The sequence below is a fragment of the Sinocyclocheilus rhinocerous genome, unplaced genomic scaffold (genome assembly GCF_001515625.1).
Source record: "Sinocyclocheilus rhinocerous isolate Xijiao unplaced genomic scaffold, SAMN03320098_v1.1 scaffold1204, whole genome shotgun sequence".
Classification (NCBI taxonomy): Eukaryota; Metazoa; Chordata; class Actinopteri; order Cypriniformes; family Cyprinidae; genus Sinocyclocheilus; species Sinocyclocheilus rhinocerous.
The window spans coordinates 496,975-520,154 of NW_015654935.1; the positions used below are offsets into that span (position 1 = coordinate 496,975).

General features: G+C 36.7%; 1 protein-coding gene across 1 annotated transcript in view; it reads right to left on the reverse strand.

Moving 5' to 3' along the window:
* Nucleotides 1–1,890: 1,890 nt before the first annotated feature.
* Nucleotides 1,891–23,180, reverse strand: part of LOC107717791 (protein FAM171A1-like) — a 24,868-nt gene continuing 3,578 nt past the window's right edge. The window contains exons 2-8 of the mRNA XM_016524657.1: nt 15,238–15,465; nt 14,272–14,364; nt 9,979–10,137; nt 8,596–8,772; nt 4,404–4,520; nt 3,926–4,040; nt 1,891–3,637 (exon numbers count right to left, since the gene is read on the reverse strand). Coding sequence (XP_016380143.1) covers nt 1,954–3,637; nt 3,926–4,040; nt 4,404–4,520; nt 8,596–8,772; nt 9,979–10,137; nt 14,272–14,364; nt 15,238–15,465 — 2,573 coding nt within the window. The 3' untranslated portion in view covers nt 1,891–1,953. The remainder of the gene's footprint in view (nt 3,638–3,925; nt 4,041–4,403; nt 4,521–8,595; nt 8,773–9,978; nt 10,138–14,271; nt 14,365–15,237; nt 15,466–23,180) is intronic.

Consider the following 23,180-nt stretch of genomic DNA (forward strand, 5'->3'; position numbering starts at 1 on the left):
CCTCGTCTGAATGTGCGTTTCAATTCACTCACACGCGAAGGCAAGTTCAAACCAAAATAATAATAACAATACAACTAAATTAAAATACAGTGGTTAAAATAAAAAACGAGGCATATAAAGCTACATGATCCTTCAGTTTAAAGCAATGCATAGTGGTTTTTTTTCTTTAACAAGTGGGTCTGCTGCTTTGAAGCGGACCAGCAATGTTGGCAAAAGTCTTACTGTAATCCTAAGGTTGAAGAAATGCACATTTGAAAATCTGTGCTCAACACAGCCAAAATGATTAACAAGAACAAATGATGCATTATGTAAACTTATTTGGTTCACAAAGCTTCAGCTGTATTCTACTCATGAATTTATTATACCAATAAAACTGAAAATGGGTGAGATTTAGACTGTTGATCCCATTATAGTGGTTTTATGTGTTTTTTAACCCATTAAGATGAGGAAGACATTCCTCCAGTCATCCCATAAAATGTTCAAAAATAAGTGCTGGGAAACACTTAAGAGGTGTAGTTGCAGTGTACATGTGTTGCCACTAGATGTCATATTGCTCAAGAACAGCAGCATATCATAAAGCTTAAACAACTTTTCACCTTCAATACAATGGATTGCAATATTTTTTGCTCAAAGTGTATGTCTGGAAAGCCATAGCTATCTAATGATGGATATAAATTAGCATTAGAAAGGCACTTAAGACAAAAAATAAAATAAAATAACCCCGACAGTTTGGGAAAGAAAGGCTGGTGGCTGTTTACGTGAGTGAGTGCGGTTGCATCCAGCCCTCGTCTGAATGTGCGTTTCAATTCACTCACACGCGAAGGCAAGTTCAAACCAAAATAATAATAACAATACAACTAAATTAAAATACAGTGGTTAAAATAAAAAACGAGGCATATAAAGCTACATGATCCTTCAGTTTAAAGCAATGCATAGTGGTTTTTTTTCTTTAACAAGTGGGTCTGCTGCTTTGAAGCGGACCAGCAATGTTGGCAAAAGTCTTACTGTAATCCTAAGGTTGAAGAAATGCACATTTGAAAATCTGTGCTCAACACAGCCAAAATGATTAACAAGAACAAATGATGCATTATGTAAACTTATTTGGTTCACAAAGCTTCAGCTGTATTCTACTCATGAATTTATTATACCAATAAAACTGAAAATGGGTGAGATTTAGACTGTTGATCCCATTATAGTGGTTTTATGTGTTTTTTAACCCATTAAGATGAGGAAGACATTCCTCCAGTCATCCCATAAAATGTTCAAAAATAAGTGCTGGGAAACACTTAAGAGGTGTAGTTGCAGTGTACATGTGTTGCCACTAGATGTCATATTGCTCAAGAACAGCAGCATATCATAAAGCTTAAACAACTTTTCACCTTCAATACAATGGATTGCAATATTTTTTGCTCAAAGTGTATGTCTGGAAAGCCATAGCAGATGTGCATTAGATTGGTATTTTAAGGTGTTTTTTTTGTCTTAAACTTCAGTTTGTTCTTCCTCGTACAGTTGTGAGGCAGAGCTGCTCCGATATTCATTTGTGCTATGGCTTTCTTGGCTTTCATTGCCACAGGCAAACAGCCACGCACAGACCTGCGCTCATAAGGCAACTCCATTCAACAGTCCAGCTAGAGACCACGATGGAAGCACTTAAAGGGACAGTTCACCTAAAAATGAAACTTCTGTCAGCATTTACTCACCCTCATGCCATTCCAAACCTGTATGATGTCTTTTATGTTCTCCAAGTGAAAGTACAATATTTTGAAGAATGCTTCAACTGTTCTGTCCATACAATGAAAGTCAATGGCATCTAAATATTGTTTTTGACTGTATGGACAAAAATACATTTTTAATTGTGTCCCACAGAAGAAAGTCATACAGGTATGGAACGACATGAGTAAACGACGACAGAATTTTCATTTTTTTTGATGAACTATCCTTTTAAAAGGCGTGTCATTTTAGGTTAAAGGCCAGTAGTGGTCGCTCCTCTCGTTTCTGCCACGGACTCTTCTTGTTCTCGTCTTCACCACCATCATCAGGGACGACCAGGTTATCTGGCCGGCTGCTGCTCATGTGCATTTGAGTCTCCTCAGTCCTGAAAACATCACTATCTGTCCCCGTCTCCTCCGCCATTTCAACCACAGGCTCAGAGAGAGGAGGTGGTGAAGGAAGCTCAGGTGGAGGCAATGGGGGAGACAAAGTCCCTTCGTCTTCCTCTTCCCTCTCTGTTTCCTGTAATAAACCCCCTAGAGAGTGTTCTTCAGGGCTGCAGACTGGTGTTGGGCTACCGCTGTTCTCCGCATTAGCATTTGAGTCCTCTACAAACACTAGCGGTGTATATCCGACCACAGGCACTGCAGGCTGAGCCCCAACTTCAGTTTTACCCCTGACTTTTTCACGAAAACGCCGACCCGGTGTGATGTCACTCATATCAACCCCAGAGTCCTGACTGGCGTCGTTGCTTCCGACACAACTGCTGTTACATCCTGCCCTCTGCAAGTCGATGTACGAATGGCGGATGTGGGCATTGGAGCGGCCGTCCAGTGACACGAACCAAGCTCTGGGATGGGGGAGCGGCTTTCCCCCCCTGAGCTCCATCAAAGTCTTTTCGGCCAGAAGCTGATCTTCTCCGTTCATTTGCACCACATCCAGGCCTGTTTGACTGAGCGAGTTGGGGATGGAGAGATCAGCGGGAAGAGTGGCCGTCTGCAACATCCACTCCTCAACTCCTCCACCTCGGTTGTCCCCCGTCCCTTGCGTCCCCCTTTCCTGCTCTCCTTTGCCCCACGGTTGCAGGACTTGGCCTTGGGGCTGATGGCACGCACTGAGTTCCGCCTGAATGCTTTCCAATTCGCTCTGTACATCCGACTGCAAAAGAAGCGCTTGGCCCGACAGAGGGTGTGTCCCTGGAAGTCGCATGTAGTGGGCAGGGATGACGAGGGTGGGACGAGCCTTGCGGTAGGTCTCTTCCCCTTGGTTGACTTGCAATTCGGAGGTGCAGCAGAGCAGGGCTCCAGGTCGGGGAAGCGGGGCGGGACGCTCCAGATGGTCTACTGAGCGGGACAGCATGTAGTCGACTGGCCGCCGCTCGATTCCTTGCTCCCGCTCTGGGGATCCGGCAGGACTTGTGGATGGGGCTGAAACAGGAGAGATTATGCGGTTATCGCGCAAGCCTGATTTACTCTCCGAAGAGAGTCGTCCTGCAGAGGTGGTGTGTTGCAATGGATGGGGGGACGAGGACGAGATGGACATGTGGAGGGGATGGATGGATGAAGTCACGATGGACGTATAGCTCCGCCGGTACTCCCCACGCCCCACCGGGGATTCATAACCCTCGGAAGGATTGTTTGAACAAACCGATTTGAGGGGAAATCTCTCTACTGAGTGTTTGTAGTGGTTAGATCCTCGGCTATGGAGCTCGCCGTGCGAAGCTGCAAGCTCATTGGTGGAGGAGTCGTAGGGGGTGGGTTTAAGCATAGGTGTGTGCATGTCTGGCTCTGCCCCATTGTGGTCTAGGTGAGTCTCACTGATGAGGTTCAGGTGTGACATGGAAGTAGCCTGGTCTCGTTTAGAGGCATCTAAAGCTGAGGATAGAGTGAACTTCCTGTGGGCAGGGCGTAAGCGGGCACACTTCCTCCTGAAATCACAGAAACATGCTCTCATAAACACAAGGGAAAAACTTAAATTTTCCACTTGACCACACACACACACATACATACATACATACATACATATATATATATATATATATATATACCACATATGTATTTATATGCAATTTATTTCTCTTAACATATCAATTTATTTCCCTTATATCAGATGATGCATCATCATCCTGTCTATGTGTTACTATAGGTTACATTTTAGCAGTAAATGCACACAGTTTTTAAGAGACTTTATGCTTCTTCGGACAAAAAAGACACGCCTGCAATAGTAGAGCAGCAGACAGAGCAGGAAGAGCAGTATCAGGGCCATGCCTCCTAGTATGGCCAGCAGGAAGACTGTGTGATAAGTGCTAATGTCCTTCGCCACCACTGGACCTACAACAAAACATACATACTTGGTGTTCAGCATAGAGGAATCCATCCATCCTATTCACATTTCCACTGTCCTCCTGACCTCCACTCTACAGTATCCATCGATAACACTTTTCAACATTATTTTCATGCCAAACTGAAATCCACCCACATATTGACATTATCCTCTCAGCTGGTGAATAGGAATAGCACAGCGAATGTGTAAACAACTACAGAAGTCAATAACTCAGTCTGCCACAAAGCCCTTGTATGTCTGCCCATCGGGCTCCTCTCTCCATTAATGGCCATATAAAAGGGTCAAAGAATGCAGAGTCATCTAAACAAAATTGAAAAATAGAAAAATGTCCAGAAATGAATGAGTGTTACTTGTGTTTATGGGAGACATGGCTGCGACCCAATAGCCAAGCTGAGGGGCAATATATGTAAGAGTTAACTGCTTCCCCTCTCTCTGGATGTATCCCAGACTGCTCTTCAACCAGGCCCCTGCACAGACACACAAAACACACATATAAAAACATATTTAATACTTAATTTTATACTTCAAATACTTTAATACTTCAAAATATTTCATTTTATATTTGTATAATAAATATTTAAAATACGATATCATAACTAAAGTACAACAAAATACAGTAATTTAATTAATCACAAAGGGAATATAACCCTCAATCTTTAGGACATCTGCGGTCAGCAGGTGATTTGAGTCGAGCGTTGTGACCAGGCAGTGCAGATAACACTCAAAACACTTACACTCTACTGTCATCCTATCAGGTTTCTCTATTGATCACGTACAGTGCATTCATTAGACTTTCTACTACATTATTCTGCCTAGATGCTTTGCCAATTGTTTATGGGGTCAGGCGGGGATTAAAACTATGCCAACACACACCACACAAACCACAGGAAGTGCTTCTATCAGGATCTGAATCCGGTTTGTCATGCATTTCCAATAAAAATGAACATTTCAAATAGGATTCATGATTCAAATTCAAGTATTTCCAAGAGTCTTAACTGCATTTACACTGTGAAATGAATGCACATGTTGAATTTACCAAGCGGATATGTAAATTGGTACACATTTGAGGATGGGGTAATTTGTTGCCACTTGGTGGCAGTGTATGTTGATGGAAGGATTATGAAGGACTAAATAATGAAGACGAAGAAAGAAAAGAAAAACATGGGGGGGGGGGCAAACATAAATTGTCCTTATTTTGTCTTCTGGGAAACATGTATGTATTTATGTAGCTTCTGAAGTGCAGTACTAAATGAAAAAAATATGATCTTTAATCAAAATAAGAAAAATTTACACATTATCCTGTTCAAAAGTTTACACTCTTAATGCATCGTGTTGCCTTCTTGAGCATCAGTAAATGTTTTGACCTTTTGTCATTGTTATGTATGAGTCCCTCAATTGTCCTCAGAGTGAAAAAATGGATCTCAAAATCATACAGTCACTGCTGGAAAGCAGTCAAATATGCAGAAGATGCTGGAAAACCAAAGAATGCGCAGGAGCTGAAGGATTTTTCTGAAGAACAACAGACAGTTTAACAGTTCAGGGCAAACAAGGGACTCATGAACAACTATCACAAAACATAAAAACAGTCATGGATCATCCAGGAAATGACACACAGTATTAATATTCAAGGTTATGCAAACTTTTGAACGGGGTCATTTTTATAAATTCAGATATTATTTTGTCTTGTGGAGTATATATAAACATCCGTTATGTGAAATAGCTTATTCAAGACGGTACTACATAAAAAACAACATGCAATTTTCATGATCCCTCTTATTTTGAGAAAATTATTAACAATTTGCAAATTCTTCAAGGGGTATGTAAACTTATGAGCACAACTGTATATGTACATATAGACGTGCACACAATCGCACAAACAATAGTTACATTGGATTCAGAGACACAGTGAGCATAATGTGTTAAATGTGAGCATTTAAAAGCAGCTAACACACAAATATGAAACCAGGTGACTTTGTTTGTTTACTATGTTGCAGAGCCTGACAATTTTTCATTGTAGTTCTCTAATTATTACAAAAAAAGGAACCGTGTAATGAAATGCTGCGTGATGCCAGGGGCTTTTCAGTCTAGTCTTTATCCCCGTGTCACAGCAGAGTGCAGACAACAAAGCAGCTTACATCTCTGTGCCCTAAGAGAGTAAATCGAGTTAGTGCAAGTCGCTGTTTTCAACCTCATTCTCTGCTCTGTTTATGAGCGGCTGCTAGGAGACAACAGTGATAACAGAGCAGTTCCAGAGAAGAGGCCTGAAGTTATGAATTCTGAAAGGGTTTTCTCTTAATACTTCATCCTACATCCTGTGTCTCTCCCCTGTCCCTCTTCGCAATCTGATTTAGATTTAGACATATATTCATTCACTGCATGCTCATTTCCCCTATTTTTACATTTAGAGAACCTTTTCCGTCATCTAATGCTCACTTAAAGTTAATCACTAATAATGTAATAGCACTGCTAAATGGAACTTTCAACAAATCTCAAAATAAATATCAGTTTTTCATACTATACATTATGTTGTGAGGCCTCAACTCACTTTTAGCATTAAAAATGAATACATTTTAGTTTTTAGACTTTTTTTTTTTTTTTCAGACAAAATATTATACATAATATTAATTTTATTATCAAACATTTATTGGTTATTATTGGTTATCAGCAATAATATGAAATTAATTATCAGCTTATTGGTTGGCCGAATAGACATTCAAAATCACAACATATCAGAGCTTACAGAGTGGAAGAACTCACTGAAGATCCTGTGTGCACATATTTTGATCCATCACTGCCCGTCTTGCTGCCTCTCGCACACAACACTGGATTCTTCCATCCTGCTGCGGGTGTGTGTGTGCGCTGAAGTGAGTCTCAGGCTTCTGCAGCAAAGCCTCCAGATTGGTTGAAAGCATCATAAATTACAATAGCGGTCGGTCAACAGTCAGCGTTACCCCCCAGAGGACTCTGAGTGTGGCTTTAAACCTCCGCTTTAAAGCCACAGACATGTATATACAGGTTAAATGTCTATTTTCATGATAATTTTATATACAGTGGGTACGGAAAGTATTCAGACCCCCTTAAATTTTTCACTCTTTGTTATATTGCAGCCATTTGCTAAAATCATTTAAGTTAATTTTTTTTCCTCAATGTACACACAGCACCCCATATTGATTCAAAAATACATCAAATGTCCACTGAAATGCATAATAAATGTGGATATATTTAGGGATGCACACAACTACATATTTTCAAAATCAACAAAGGATGTCTCAAAAGACTGGTATTGTAAAAGATTACCTCATGTGACCCAAGCAGTTATGGCAAGGACAGAAAAAGTAAAAGAAAAAAAGAACTTTTAATTCGCTGTCTTTGAGAATCATGGGTCAATTTAGTCTGAACTGAAGAAATTACCAGATTGGCTCTGGGCTGCAATTATAGCAATGATTATCGTACCACAGGGAAATTATGGGATATTCAGAGTTCAGGTTCATGAGGTAAAGACCTTTGTCTGTCAGATCATGGCGGGATAAATTCTGTGTATGCTCACAGAGACCCAGCGCTCCAGACAAATAAAGCATCAAGAGATGACTGTCCCAGTGTCACTTCACACTTAAGCCTAAAACAAGCCAGCAGATACACCAAGCCTTCAAAACAACAGAAAAGCGACTCCAGATTTTCAAGTATAAGAGAAATACAGCGTCGCTTGTCATCCACAACTAATTCAAAGCAACTTGGTTGATAAAGAAAATCCATAGATGTTGACTAATGTAACATTTTTATAGCAATACATTTATGATATATCTGTTAAACATTCAAAGCCCTTTGGCACAAGATCCTGTGAATTCCACCTCAGTCTGGGATTAGAATTGAAAGCCACAGTGTGAAAACCCCTTGTGCCTTGGATTTGATTTGGAAGAGATTTATTATGTTTGTCCATTATTTGATTATTTGACTGAGTATTTGCCTACTGAACAATTTCCCTTGTTGGAAATCTGTATAAATCTCACAAAAAAAAACAAAAAAAAACACAGCAAAATCAGCAACTTTAACACGATGTCTCTTTATTTGGCTAGGTAAGTCTTTTTATGGTGACCCTACTTTAAAAGCAAAGAAAATATAGCTTATTTTTTGTTGCAAAAATTTTGTCATTAAAAAAAAAAAAAAGATCTGTATGTGTGAGCGAGTTTCTGAGTTTTTGACCTGAGAAACATCTTTCCATTAAATTTCCTTCAGAAAGATTCAAAAACAGTCCGACATCACTCCCACCCAGCTCAGGTTTGAACACTTCCTTCTGGACTTATTCGCCTCAGAAACCAGGAAGACAGGAAATCTGAAGGCTTTAAAGAGATCACAACCTTGCATACAAACACACAGTAAACTCGCCTCGGGCAGGAAACACCTTCAGCACCTTTGGCGTAACAATTCATTGCATAACCCATTAGATGTGATTTGTTAGTAACGGTTCATGTGATTTACGTTCACATGCTCCAAACAGGAATGCTTGAATATCTACTATAAGATGAATGTGTGTTATAAACTCACCCAGTTTAGGGTCAAACCTCCAAGCGGGGATGTGATCATTCTCTTTCAAGCCACTGTTTCCGGGAAGAGGGACGCTCACACTGATTGGCTCACTGACATGAAGCTCCGCCCCATCACTTCCCAAAAGATGGACACTTATAGCAGCTACAGGAGTCAACTCGAACTTCCGATCACTGCCTATTAGAGAAAGAAAAGTAAACAGAGTATGCATAAAAGACATACACAAGGTGAGAAAAAAGACAAATAAAGAATATATTATAGAAACTAGCGCTGCAGTTATTTGATTAAAAATACAGCAAAAACAGTAACACTGTGAAACATTATTGCAATCTAAAATAACTGTTTTCTATTTTAATTTGGTTTAAAATGTAATTTATTCCTGTTATAGCAAAGCTGAATTTTCAGCAGCCATTACTCCAGTCTTCAGTGTCACATCATTCTTCAGAAATCATTCTAATATGCTTTGCTGCTTCCGAAAATGTTGTATTATCTTCATTGTTGAAAACAGTTGTGCTGCTTAACATTTTTGTAGAAAGCGTGATACAGGATTTATATTTATTTTTTTGATGAAAAGAGCATTCAAAAGAAAATTTATTTGAAATAGAAATCTTCTGTAACATTATAAATGTATGTACTGTTACTTTTGATCTATTTAATGCATCCTTGCTGAAAGTAGTGATTCATTTGATCAGTGCATTTTATTGTAATGTTACTACATTTCAGTGCTTGATTTTAAGGACATTTATTTTTACTTCTGTATGGGAAACTATTTTAATACATTGTTGGATCCACACTTGATGTTACTTGGCGACCTACAGTGCCGTGAAAAGGTTTTTGCCCCCTTCCTGTTTTTTGGAAGGGGGCAAAAACTTTTTCACACCACTGTATGTTAAATATTGATAATGAGACATATAAAACAGTATCAGACTGAAATAACAAGCCGTCCATTATAATTACAACCACAGCAGAAAATAAATTTCATTAATTTTAAAGTGAACTCATGTTTGCAGCATAAATCATCATGGATGACAGAACTTGTTCTGTAATGGTTTAACAATTATTTATTCAGAGCTGAAGAACTTTCTCTTAAAAAGCTGTTATTCTCAAAGCAGAACTGATCAATTCAGAATGAAAATAACTTTAAGATTCCAATAAAAAAGTAGCATTCCCCGTTTACATTTTTTTCCTCATTACAACACTTTTAATGCAAATTAAATATTTGCCTCAATACCTCAATGTCACAATCAATTAATATACAGACCCACAGACAAAATATCATAACATTACATATCATGAAAATTCACTGCTGTTGATTTTCACTAGTAATGACTACTAAAATTATGTGTCATGTCATCCCTAGTCCTCAGCTCTCTCATGTGTTACCTGTGTAGTTGGGATGAAGTCCCTGCAGGTAAGGGAAGTACTGTGTGTCTTGTGTTGAACTGCTCACAGTTAAGAAGGCGGTCAGGTTGGTGTAGGTTGCATTAGAAGGAAGACTCAACGCTCTTCTCTGGAACTGCACCCATGGCTGCAGCTTTGAACCTACAGATGTAAACGCACACACATACATAACAAAAAGAAAAAAGAAAAGATGGCAGATATAAGCAGACATTAGGGTAATGATTTGCCATCCATGACATAACACATGCAGCTCCATTTTTTCATCTCTCTCCCTCTCCTTCCAAATGGAACAGATCAGTAGCTGATGGAGTGCTGGTATAGCAGCGTGTGTCTCTTGAGAGAGGTGATGTCATTATATTTCCATTGTGGCAGATCTCACATACCATAGACATGAGACTAAGCTATAGCCCACATGGTCCTTAGTACCCCACTAAACAAACATAAAGACCCTCAGTACTAGGGGTGCACAATACAGTACAGTTCAAATAGTTTGTGATCGGTAAAATAGTTTATGGTTTAAAATAGCTGATGTCTATCTTAATATATTGTAAAATGTTATTTATTGCTGTGATGGAAAAGCTGAATCACAGGTGCTTAAGAAACATTGCTCATCGTTATCCAGGTTTAAAACAGCTGTGCTGCTTAATATTTTTGTGGAAATGGTTATGGACATTTTTTTCCCCAGTAATCTTTGATGAAGAGAAAGTTATAAAAGTTATAATAAAAAGTTAAAACAGAAAAAAATTAGAAATAGAAATCTTTTGTAACATTATACATGTTTTACTGTCACAATGTAATGCATCCTTTCGGAATAAAAAAAAGCTATTTCTTAAAAAAAACAAAAAGTACCAGTAAAATACTATTAGCATTTATACAATAACAGCCGATACTGATATTTAATATTGATATTTAATATCACATTTAGTTTACCTTTGCTGCCATGTAACACTCACTTAAAGTTGATTTTAAAAACTGCAATAATTTAGTAACAACATTAAATGTAATCTTTAGCAAATCTCAAAATTAATATCCATAGTATTCATATTTCATACTGTACATTATAATATTATGATTACTAAATTTACTTGTAGCATTTCAAACAATTGATTTGAGTGTTTAGTGCTTTATTTTTCATTTATTTAGACAAAATACTATACAGTAAAACTGTATTATTGGCCATTTATCCATTATTGATCACCATGAAAAACATTATTGTTTCTCTGTCTCACTTAAGACTTGACTTTTTTTTAGCTACACCCTTCTCTTCAGAAGAGCTTTTTATGCACATCACACACACCTATAATGCAATATGAGAGGTGTTTTGTTTGAAAATGCTTTGGTGGACGGAGATGGGACCTCTAAGCGTTAGGTGATAGTGTGTGATAAATGTCCCCAAGTAGAGGATTACAATAGCAGATCTGTGGCACGTGTGCATCTGAGGCTCTGGAAGTCGGTCAGTGTCCTCTGCTTTTGTTATAAGCGTGTGGTGTTTGAATGTTTTAGGGGACGGGATTGGGGCGACGCTCTGAGTGAGAGTGCAGTGTTAGTGTTCCCCTGAGACCCATAAACATGTTTCTCTCCTGACATATCACACACAAACACCGAGGGACAGGTTACCAAAAGAAAGAGGTTGCTAGGAGGAAGAGTATAGCAAAACAGTGTAAGAAAAGAGCACATGTGGGTAACAGGGAGACAGAAAAAGAAGAAATGTGAAAGATTGGTTTGAAAAGCGAATTCTTCTCATTCTTGCTTTGTGTGTGTGTGTGTGCGCGCGTGAGTGTGTATACAGCCTCTCATTTCAGTGTGCTATCACACTCACACAGAAAGCTTTAATTAGCATGAAGTCTCATGAGCCATGTGGACAACAGGACAGAATGATTCTCATTACACTTGCCACATGACACAGTTACCCAAACAATTCAATGGAAAAATTCATCAGCTTCATCAGTATTTGTCTTGTTTTCCAATAAAAATGTCTAAATATCCTTAAAACGGTATACATTTACTTGAGAAATCAGCATGGGATATGAAGACCTTCCAGAGAATATACACTAACATTAAAATGTTATGTTTTTAAAGAATGCTCACTCATTTTAAATAACTGTTTTCTGTTTTAGTGTATTTGAAAACATAATTTATTCCTGTGATGGCAAAGCCATTACTAGAGTGGCCATCCGTCTTGGTTTTAGGTCAGATATTCCGGTTCGAAATGTCATGTGTGTCTACCGGATGCACATTTGACCTTTTAAGATCACTATTTTATCCTATACGCAAAGATATGTAAGAAATAAAAAAAGTTCATGTTTTCGAACTAATTCAGTCGAGTCAATGATTTGATAAACCATTCATACAGAGAGTTGTTAAATTTGAAACTGCATACTAGTATACTACTATTTTTAGCATATCTTTCTATGGCATGAATAGCAGGAGTAGTACACTGGTATGTGGTTCTGAAAACAGCAAGTCACTTGCTTCCTTCCTGAATGAATCAGCCGTTTTGAACTAATCGGATGAATGAGTGAATCAAGGGATCACTCAGTGACTTGGTGATTTTATATTTATATTTAAAGTACCATTTCGCAGTTCTATTTTTAGTATATTTTACATTAACCTTGTAACATTATGCAATTGTCAACTGCAGTGTAAATGCATTTGTTTAATCTCTAAACAGAATTTAACAACCTGTGTAAATACATCTACAGTAAATGCTATTTTAGATGCAACTTGTGTTACACTTCTGGAGTGAAAAGATAGATTTTGTTGATATTGATTTCATTTGATAAGTAACAACCTTACAGTGTCTTATTATTCTAATTACATTTATTGAATCAGTATATAAATTTACACGAAAGATTACACATTTAATAAGGTTAGAAAATGTCCCCTTAAAAAGGTAAAAAACAAACAAAAACAAACAAACAAAAAAAGTCCCTGGAAATCCATTTAAGGAGGGAAATATTGTCCCTTAATGGAAATGTTTTTGTCACTGGTTTAGGATTATTTTTCAGTTTTTATCCTAGCTTGATGAATGCTGTAAAGTGCAGTGCCCTCCTTTGTGGTGTTATAGAAATGGCCACCCTAGCCATTACTCCAGTCTTCAGTGTCACATGATCCTTCAGAAATCATTTTAATATGCTGATTTGGTGCTCAAGAAACATTGCTTATTATTGTCAATGCATTACTATCAATAAAAAATATTGATAATATTTTTTGTGAAAACTACACAGCATTTATTTGAAACAGATTTTTTTTCATAATGCAAAAATCTTACCTGTCAATTAATTTAATGAATCTGTGCTGAATAAAAGTATTACTAAAAATCTTACTGACCCCAGGTTTTTGAACAGTAGTAACTGTTAAAGTTTTTTTTAACCCCTTTAACCATTTTTATATATAATAATATATATATACTGTATATATATTTATATATATATATATATATATATATATGTGTGTGTGTGTGTGTGTGTGCTATGTAAACACTACAAAAATAATTTTTAATCTGTATTTTGGGGAAAACTTTTTAGATAACTAAACCAAGTTTTTAACTAAACCAAGTGTGATTTATTTATTTATATATATATATATATATATATATAAATAAATAAATCACACTTGGTTTAGTTAAAAACTTGGTTTAGTTATCTAAAAAGTTTTCCCCAAAATACAGATTAAAAATTATTTTTGTAGTGTTTACATAGCACAATAAAGTGACAATATATGAACATGATGTTAAATGGAATGTTTAAAATGTTATGACTAAAAACACGCTGACCTGTACAAACACACACACACACACACACACACACACACGACACTAGGGATTTGTCGGGCCGTTGACTCCAGATACACCCTCACTCTCTCCTCCATTACAGGTAGCTCATTAACACACTCTTTTCATTCCCTAGTGAAGCACTGTGTGTATGTGTGTTGTCATGTGTGAACAATAAAAGTACATCCCCATTAAAGATTCATTACAGAGTTACATTACAGAGCACATAAAATTAAGAATACTTTTAACCCATGTTTCTCTTTTTTTGCCAGGCATAAACACAAATAAAATGAAAAGCAAAACAAAACAAATAAATAAATATTAAACAGATATTTTTGAGTCTGTCTTTTTGCATTTTGAGGGAGCAACATTAAAAGTGCACAAACCGAAACAATGATTAAAAAAACGTAACTGAGTTAGGTTCACAATGTCAAGACTTACAGAACAAAAGGCAGCATAATAACCTGTTCAAACACACACACACACACGTGTGTGACTGTTACCTTGATATCCAGAGACGATCTGCACCACGTCATCGTACACCATCAGCGTAGCAGCCCTCTCAGGAAGCAGATCCAGACTGAGAGATGAAAAGACTTGAAAACACACAAACAAACTGATAATTAGGAAGATGAGTCACAACCAGGCCTGCACGCTCAGAATCCACAACATCTCAATACCGCTCCACTGAAAATGCTTCATTTATTATTGCTATTAATCTGCACAGGGAGAAAGAGTATGATCTTCTGTCCACTCCACAAAGTATTACTAAACAATCTCAGTACCCTGAAACATCTGCGCGATTGTGCTGTGTTTAGGTATTTAGGTGCATTTTCTTTCATCTGCAGCTAGTTAGTAGGTTAATCTCATTAGATGTAATGGAACATTCTATTTATTTCTAACAGCTTTCAGCATTCCTGCTCCACTCTAGTTTTCATTTCCTATCCCAGATCCTCTATCCTCAGAATGACCCAAAGGATGTGTCATTCTCCAAGAGTTACAGTAGAAGTAATCCATCCCATTAATACAATCATCAAAGCAAAGAAATAAGGCTTTAAGACATGCTGAAAAAAAGAAAAAAAAAAGAATTTTCAGCATTTACAGAATCTGTTTAGTTGAACAGAAAAAAAGTGAGATGCCACATAAAATTTACAAACATCCATGTTTTTACTATTTATATTTTTTAATGTAATTAAAAAAACACTAATAGTTTACTTATAGTTGTAATAAAAAAAACACTAAAAACAATCGTTTTAAATGCTACTAGTGAATTCAGGCATTGCAACATTATAATGTACAGCATGAAAAATGGATATTGATTTTGAGATTTGCTAAAGACATGTAACAGTGTTATTAAATTATTTTAGTTTTTAAAATCAACTTTACGTGAGCGTTAGATGACAGGAAAGGTCATCTAAATGTAAAACAGAGCTAATGAGCATGTAGAATTAACGATATGAGGTCATTACCAGGAAGCCTGCTTGGTCGCCATGGAATGGAGTTGGGTACGTAGCCACGCTTGGTTGCCGTCACTACAAGAAGGTCGCCAAGGCGATAGGGGAACCTGATAAAGGCGTTGCCATCGGCACCAGAGATATCCGAGGCAACAGGGGTGTGGTTAGTGAAGATCTCCACGGTGACCCCAGCGAGAGGCTGATGAGTGCTAGCGTCACTCAGGTGAACCTTCAGCGCCACTTCTGTAGAAACAAAGAAAAGCGTCAGTATGACAGAGTCACATTAGTTGTGTCCCAAATGACATACTCTACACTCTGCACTTATAACATGCACTCAACTGTAGTGTATGATTTTTATAAGGTTATTTTGTCAACCATAAATCTTGAACTGCATAAATATTGAAACACAACTTAAATAATGATTTAAAAATAATTTACGTATTAACATAAGCCATTTATTGGCATACAAAAACCATTTAATTTCTATAGCTGAGCCATTCTGTAGCGATTTAAGATCAGCGACTTTTGTAATTGAGCCATAAAGAAATGTATCTATGAAAAATGTCACGTTCTGCAAATACACAAAAAGAGGAAATTGTGAAGCACTGAATTATTTAAATTTATATTTAAACTTTTGTTTAAGCTTACAATTAATTGAGGATATGTTTTATGTAAGACAAGAAGCAATTAGTGCACATATGAGCCAGGCAGAAACGACCATCAAGAACAGCCAATAAAAATGAGTAATTGCATTACATGTGACCCTCTTTAATTATATAAAGTGCACCCAAATGTTGACGTTGAAAAATGTTCTTCAGGTTCCCTTGACTGTTTACATAAAAATCCTCAAAGAGCACTTAAGGAAAAGAACCAATCAACACGGCCAATGGAAACAACTGCTGAAAACAATGGGCTGCTTTTCCTTCCTCTAGGAACCTTTGGCTCCTTTAGGAAGACACTGCAGAAACATGCTTCCCTTTCATGTAGCGATGCATTCCACTGACCTGCTCCACATGAACAAATCAAAGAGAGGACAATGTTCTTGGGTAGAGACAGACCAATGTAAGTGAATACTGCTATGGTGAAAAAAAGGGGCTCCGTTTTAACATGTTTGTATCCATTTAAGTCTGATTCTAAATGCTATTACTCTGCCTGTTTCGCACAAAAACCTGTTTGTTTGCTTTTGCTTTGTAAAAGAAAAGCAAAGTCTGACTTTTATAAAGGGAAAAACAAAAAAACTTGACAAAATGATTTATTCAGTTTAACAAGCATATAAATGTTAATTTCCTACAATAATCACTTTACCAATAAGCACTCAAACAATGAGGAAAAACTGAATGTAGAAGCAAAACGAACACCAGACAGACCGAAAACAAATTGCAGACATTACCACACTTGAATTGCCAAGTGAGGACATTTATATAACACATATTTACATAAATGTACAAATTTCAGTGTCAAAAAGATTTCTAAAGACCTTCAGGAGCCGTTTGTTAATGCATTTGAATTCAATCCACACAATTGGCAAACAGAGCACTTACTAGAGTTAGTATAAAATCACAGCATTACCTACACGTGTACGTTTGAAAGGCACCAGAAAGCCAAAGGAAAACAGTCCAAAACACTGACGCACATGCACACACACACACAAGTTTAAATGCTGTTCACATCACGTCACTTCCCTCCCCAGTGATTCATCAGTGAAAGGCTGACAGCTGTGTGTACAGGCACTGACCCCACCTAAAGAGCACAAACTGTATGCAAACCCTGAGAACCGTCAGAGCTCGGATTAATGCATGCTAAATAAAGAATCTGGTATATTCAGCCGTTCATTATCCCAACACCACCTGACAAGGCGATCACGTCTCGACTGACGGAGTGTATTTTGTGATAACGACCGGCTGACTGCATGTTATCCCACTTATTACATGGCTACTTACCGAACAAGTAAACAAAGAGATGTGAAATACTGATCGGAGTAACTGTCTTATGTAAGATGAAAAAGAACTTGGAGTGATAAGGTTGATTATTAAACTAGTATTTTATTACAGTAAAATACTGTAATTAAAACATCAAAACATATACAGTGGTGTGAAAAAGTGTTGGCCCCCTTCCTGATTTCTTATTTTTTTTGCGCGTTTGTCACACTTTAATGTTTCAGATCATCAAACAAATTTAAATATTAGTAAAAGATAACACAAGTGAACACAACATGCAAATCAAAGTTTTTTTTTTTTTAACACTGATAAGAAGAAATGATAATTGAGTAAATTGAGAAAAGGATCATGTGACTCTGAAGACTGGAGTAATGGCTTCTGAAAATTCAGCTTTGCCATCAAAGGAATAAATTACATTACAAAATATCTTAAAAGCATATATTCAATTATAATATTATTTCACAATATTACTGTTTTTACTGTATTTTTGACCAAATTGGTGTTGTCTCAGTGAACATAAGAGATTTCTTTCAAAAATATCTTGCTGACCCCAATCATTTGAATGTGGTGCATATAAGGAAAAGTCAGTCAGCTTTGTATCGTTTTCCTGACAAATATACTGCTCTCACTCTCACATGCTGTAATTTTTGCCCTTTCAGCCCAATGAAAGCACAGCAGCAGCAGTTCACTCAGAGGATGATCAGTGTGTCACAGTGAGAGAGTGTATTGATCACACTCAGTGGAGAGAGATTCACAGAGCACAGACAATCCCTGCAGCACGGACAGATTTGGAAGGACATAAAACCACGGACCAATCAGGACGTTAGTCACACAGAACACTTTGCATAATTTACGCATAACACAAGAGCCTTGCTCCAATTAAATAGGCATGCTTTATACATAACACTGATCCAAGCTGGTGCAAAGAATAAAAATCATCTGAAAAGCAGTTGAATAGCAGTTAAATTGTTCACAAATGTGCATTGTTTTACATTTCTGATTCAATTTCTAATAAAGGAATAAGCAGAATTCTGCCAAAATATTTGCTTGGTTATCTTTAGAGCTCAGTTGAATTTGTTAAATCATTGGATATCCTTGTAAGCCTTTCTGAAACCTTAGGAGAAGCCTTCAAACACAAAACATGGTATGTTTAGTCAGTGACTGACTGGACAGAAGGCAGTTGCTTTAGGTTTTGTCAACAGGTACTTAAATGTGCATTTTTCTTTATTTCATGTTTGCATGGTCACTACGGTATATCGGTCAAGCATAATTCATTTATTCTGCAAACAAAAGTTTCTGATACTAACAATAAATGTGTGTAGTATTCAGTCGGTCATGTGATCTCAATAGAATATGGCAGAGTTTTCATTTTGTGTGCGTTTATCACGTTTGTGAAAATTACTATTGATTCCTTTAGGGTGTGAAATTTAACTTGTATGAAGGAAAAATACTTAGTGCACTTAAATTATTTCAATAAATAATATTAATAATAAATTTGATAAATAAAAAAGCACGTACAATAAGCAGCCACCTGTGGTCTTTTTTTCAAAGCACAGGTGCAGGCAGTGTCTTCGCAGCACTCTTTGCGGTGTTTACTGTGAGCGGCTTTTGAAATGTTATCCGGCAATCTGAAGGGAACGTAGTCATCCAACACTAGGTAAATATTTGACTTGAAAAATAGCACCACCATGAATAGTAAGAATTTTCCTTTGCCTCAAGCTCTACTGGGAATTGCTGAGCCGCACAGAGACAATAAAGCCGTCCGACGTCTTCACTCATCCTGCACACTTTTCTCTCTCTCTCCATCGATTCACCCACAGTAAGCTCCATAACAGACACTCTTTTCTCCTGTTCCTGTGCCTTTCACTTCTAATGCTCCATTTATAACATTCTTTCACCAAACAAGCACACACATGCGTTTTTTTATTTTAATGAGGACATATTATAACTTATGTTTTTATTAGTGCTGCCAAACGATTAATCGCGATTAATCGCATCCAAAATAAAAGTTTTTGTTTACGTAATATATGTGTAGCTTTTATATAAAGCTAATTATACTACAAATTTGGCTTATGCATCATATATAATTTTACACTTTTCTTCCAGTTATAAATATGAATATAAATTCTAAATATTTAGTAGTAGCCTCAGATACAGTAAAAACATATGAACGATATAAATATATTATGCATTATATATACATATGTATTATTAATACATAGAATATTTTATTAATAATACTATTATATAATTATAAACTTTACTAAATACAATTTGGGATGTAAAATCTAGTTAAAATCTGGTGAAGTTAAAGATTAAATACATTCTGGAGAAATGAAAAAAAAAAAAAAAAGTCTCAGAAAGGGACTTTCAGGACTGATGGATCAGAACAATGCTCAAATAAAAGACCAGCTGTTTTAACTTAAACGAGCAAACCAAAGCATAATTACATGAAGCTTGATTCAGTAAGTGTGATTCAGAATTCTGCATAAGATAATAATTCAGAGAAGATCATTTCAGCGAATAAAACAAAGACAGCTTGTGTGCATGTGAAAAGGTTTTTGGTCTCAGGAAACCTCCAGTTAACTTTTAACCTATCAGAATCAATATTTGTCACTCTTTTCCAAAGGGTTATTCATTGTTTCACTGCAGGACTGTCCGAAGCACGGCTCCTTTCTCTCTGGGAATTCCCCTCTCCCTCCTCCACTGGAAATGATACACACATGCTGTGAACTGCTGACTCCCTCTCTGAATCTGACATCACTGCTTCAATTCAAGGCATGTGCAGTCGGCGCTTATGCAACGTTCACACTGACAGCAGCTGGTTGGCAGGTCACAATCTGAAAATGTGTCATAAATGAGATGTACTATAAATGTTCAAGCAACATACAATACATGGGAGTGCTGTCTGGTCAACCTTTAGCCTGACAATTCACAAAAGCTGCATCAGAGTCTCAGACTTTGTGACTGAGAGTGTGTGAGCAGAGCATGTTTTTTGATAGTCCATAAAGTATTTTCTGAAATATATCGTCATTATTTTGATGCAGTGTTTCCTATCAGTAAAGGAATAGTTCATTCAAAAAACTAAATCCTGTCATCATTTACTCCAAACCGGTTTGATTTTCTTTCATGGAACACAAAAAGAGAATTTTTGAATAATGTTCTAGTCATTTTTCCCAATGCATTTACAAAATCATGGGGAATGAAGCTTTCAAGCTTCAAAAAGGTCACAACGGCAGCATAAAAGTTTTTTTTTTTCAATTAATCAGTTCACAAATGCGCTCAGAGTGATTGACTAACTTAATGCAGTCAGTTTTCTCCTCACACAGAGCTACTACATGAATTTAGATGAAATGTATGATCCTTTAAACACTTCAAGCAAGCTTTATGCAATAATTCCAATTGCAGTTTGACATTTAGATTCAACTTGTATTCTTTCTCTCAAAAAGATCTCCCTGGCAAAAGTCATATGATATGAACCCAGTGGTACAATTCCCCATTGTCTGCAGACTTAAAGCATAAGCTTATAGGTATAATCCAAAAGGCTTTATTACGGTTATATTTTTATATAGGAACATAAGATACAAACAACATAACATAAAGCAAAAGTGTGCAGGATAAGTATGAATATAACTACAGCCGTGAATAACAAGGGATGATACGGCTGCCCTGCACTTTTCTGCCTACGAGTATGGATGTGTTTATGTAAGAGTGTATGCGCACAGACACCATGCTGCATTGCAGTGGAGGACAGAGAGAGGCAGAGGCAAAGAGAGGGAATGTAGACATTATTTCTACTCTAATAGTCTAAATAAGGAAGTTTAGCTTAATATATTTTATTGTGTTTTTAAACATTTATATTACAATCTAAATAAAAAATATAACTAGTCTCATATTAACTCAACCTAAAAATGTTAGTGTAGAGCCATGAACCATGACTAGACATCACAAAGACATTTAATACCAAACCCACACTAGGCATCATTTAACCCCAAGAGCAGAGTCATGTGAGCAGTAATGAAGAGAGTAATCAGTCAATATACTGGATTCTAAACCTTAAGAACGCCCCAGGAAACCATATTATTGATTAATCTGAAAAAACAGTATTAACTGTCAAGGTTATACAGGGTAAAAGCATGGAAGAGTTGGTTTGTGTGGGACAGACACAGAGAAAGGGAGACATACAGTCGAGATGGATATTTCAAACCCTCTTTCAGTTTCTTGCATATTATTTCTCAAAACTGAGAGATGTGAGATTATGTATTCTAAAAACAACAATGCTTTTATTTGGTACACATAAGTGCCAGACCGAAAGACCTGTACGGAAAATTTCTGGTACAAATACATGCACATCCCTAAAATAAATATTAACTTTGCAGGGCATAGCGCAAAAACCTGATGCTGAATAATACGGGTGTATTTATTGATAAATTGTTAAAATAAACAAGTTCAAACAAAACAAGAAGCAAACCAGTTTAAAATGAAAAAATTTTCATATATATTCAATATATTTGTCAATATATTCTCAAATGATGAAACACTATCTACAAAAAGTTGTGGAAAGCTCTCATTCAAAAACTAAATGCTGGGAGTTGAGTGCAAAAGCATAATTATAATGCATGTTTATAAAGAGTCATCTTATGGAAACCTTTCGCACCAGATTCAACCAAACTGTCATTTGGTACCTTTATAGGCCACAATTTGGCCAGGCTAACAGGTACCTACTGCCTCTTCAAAATCACAGTGCTAGAAAGAGTCAACAACAGTAATACTGATGATAATATTGAGGTCAGCAGTCACCAATGATATTAAAATGTGGTTTCACTGGGACTTCACACTCTTCCTCATTACAAGCTTTTGAAAGAAAGTCAAATAACCAAACCCTAACCACAATCCTCAAAGAGTGTCTTATTTTACAAACATTTTAGTTCTAGAAGACCATCAGCAAGTTCTTTAGTACTAGTAAGTAAAACTGGTCAACATTGTGGCTCAATACTTGTAGGATAAGATCTACGCATACAATGCAATCTAATGAGATCTAATGCAATCAAACTAATGCAATAAAACAAATTTTCAGCCTCTTTTTACGTTAACAAGAGTAACTAGCAATTTACTCTGTCACAAGAAAGACAGCTTTATCTAGAGCTTATGAACACTGGGAAATTTGTTTCCAATTACAGGGATCATACCACTAAAGAACAACTTAAATTGGCAAAGAACAGTTCCAAAGAATGTGATTTAAATATTAATGTAACTGTTCTTAAATGCTTCTTAATGATTATTTTACATGTCTAAAAGGAAAACTTTCTAATACATTTCTTTTTTAGTTTTACACATTCTAAAACATAAAACAAGCTTGTCTTTCCGTTTTGTGGGAAAATGACTTATCCAGATGTGCAGCAGACTGTCTGTCTCTCTCTCTCTCTCTCTATAAAAGGAGACACACAGGCCATGTGTGTGTGTGAATGAGAGAGCGACCACTCTCATTCAGTACATCCAGACTGCTTAAATTTAAAAGACTGCTGTTGTGTGGAGGATTATCATGTTTCACAGGCACAAAAACAGACGATTCAGCCCATAAAATTCTAATCAGATCTAAAAGTATTTCCTTCAGAAGATTTTTTTTCTTGGGCTTCTACACCTTCACAACTAAAACAATGCTATTAAAAACTTTTATAAACCCAAACTTCGTGTTTCAATAGAAAATACGTAAACACTGGACAAGAAAGTTTGCTCATCAAGAGCTTTTGAGGGGTGTTAACAATCAAACATAACCCTATACAGTATCGGTAAAATATCACCATTTTCTAAAATAAAGACACATAATGGCTCAGAAAACAGGCCTAGGGCTATTAACACAACCACTTCTAAGCCAAGCCACTCTTTCAGTATTTTTAATTGCTGTATTTATGACAGATTTAAAAAGTAAAACTCTATAAGCCTTTTTAAGATACAGATTAACAAGGCACATTTAGAGTGATATAAGAGTCCACTATCTCTGTTTGTAAGATAATGCATGTG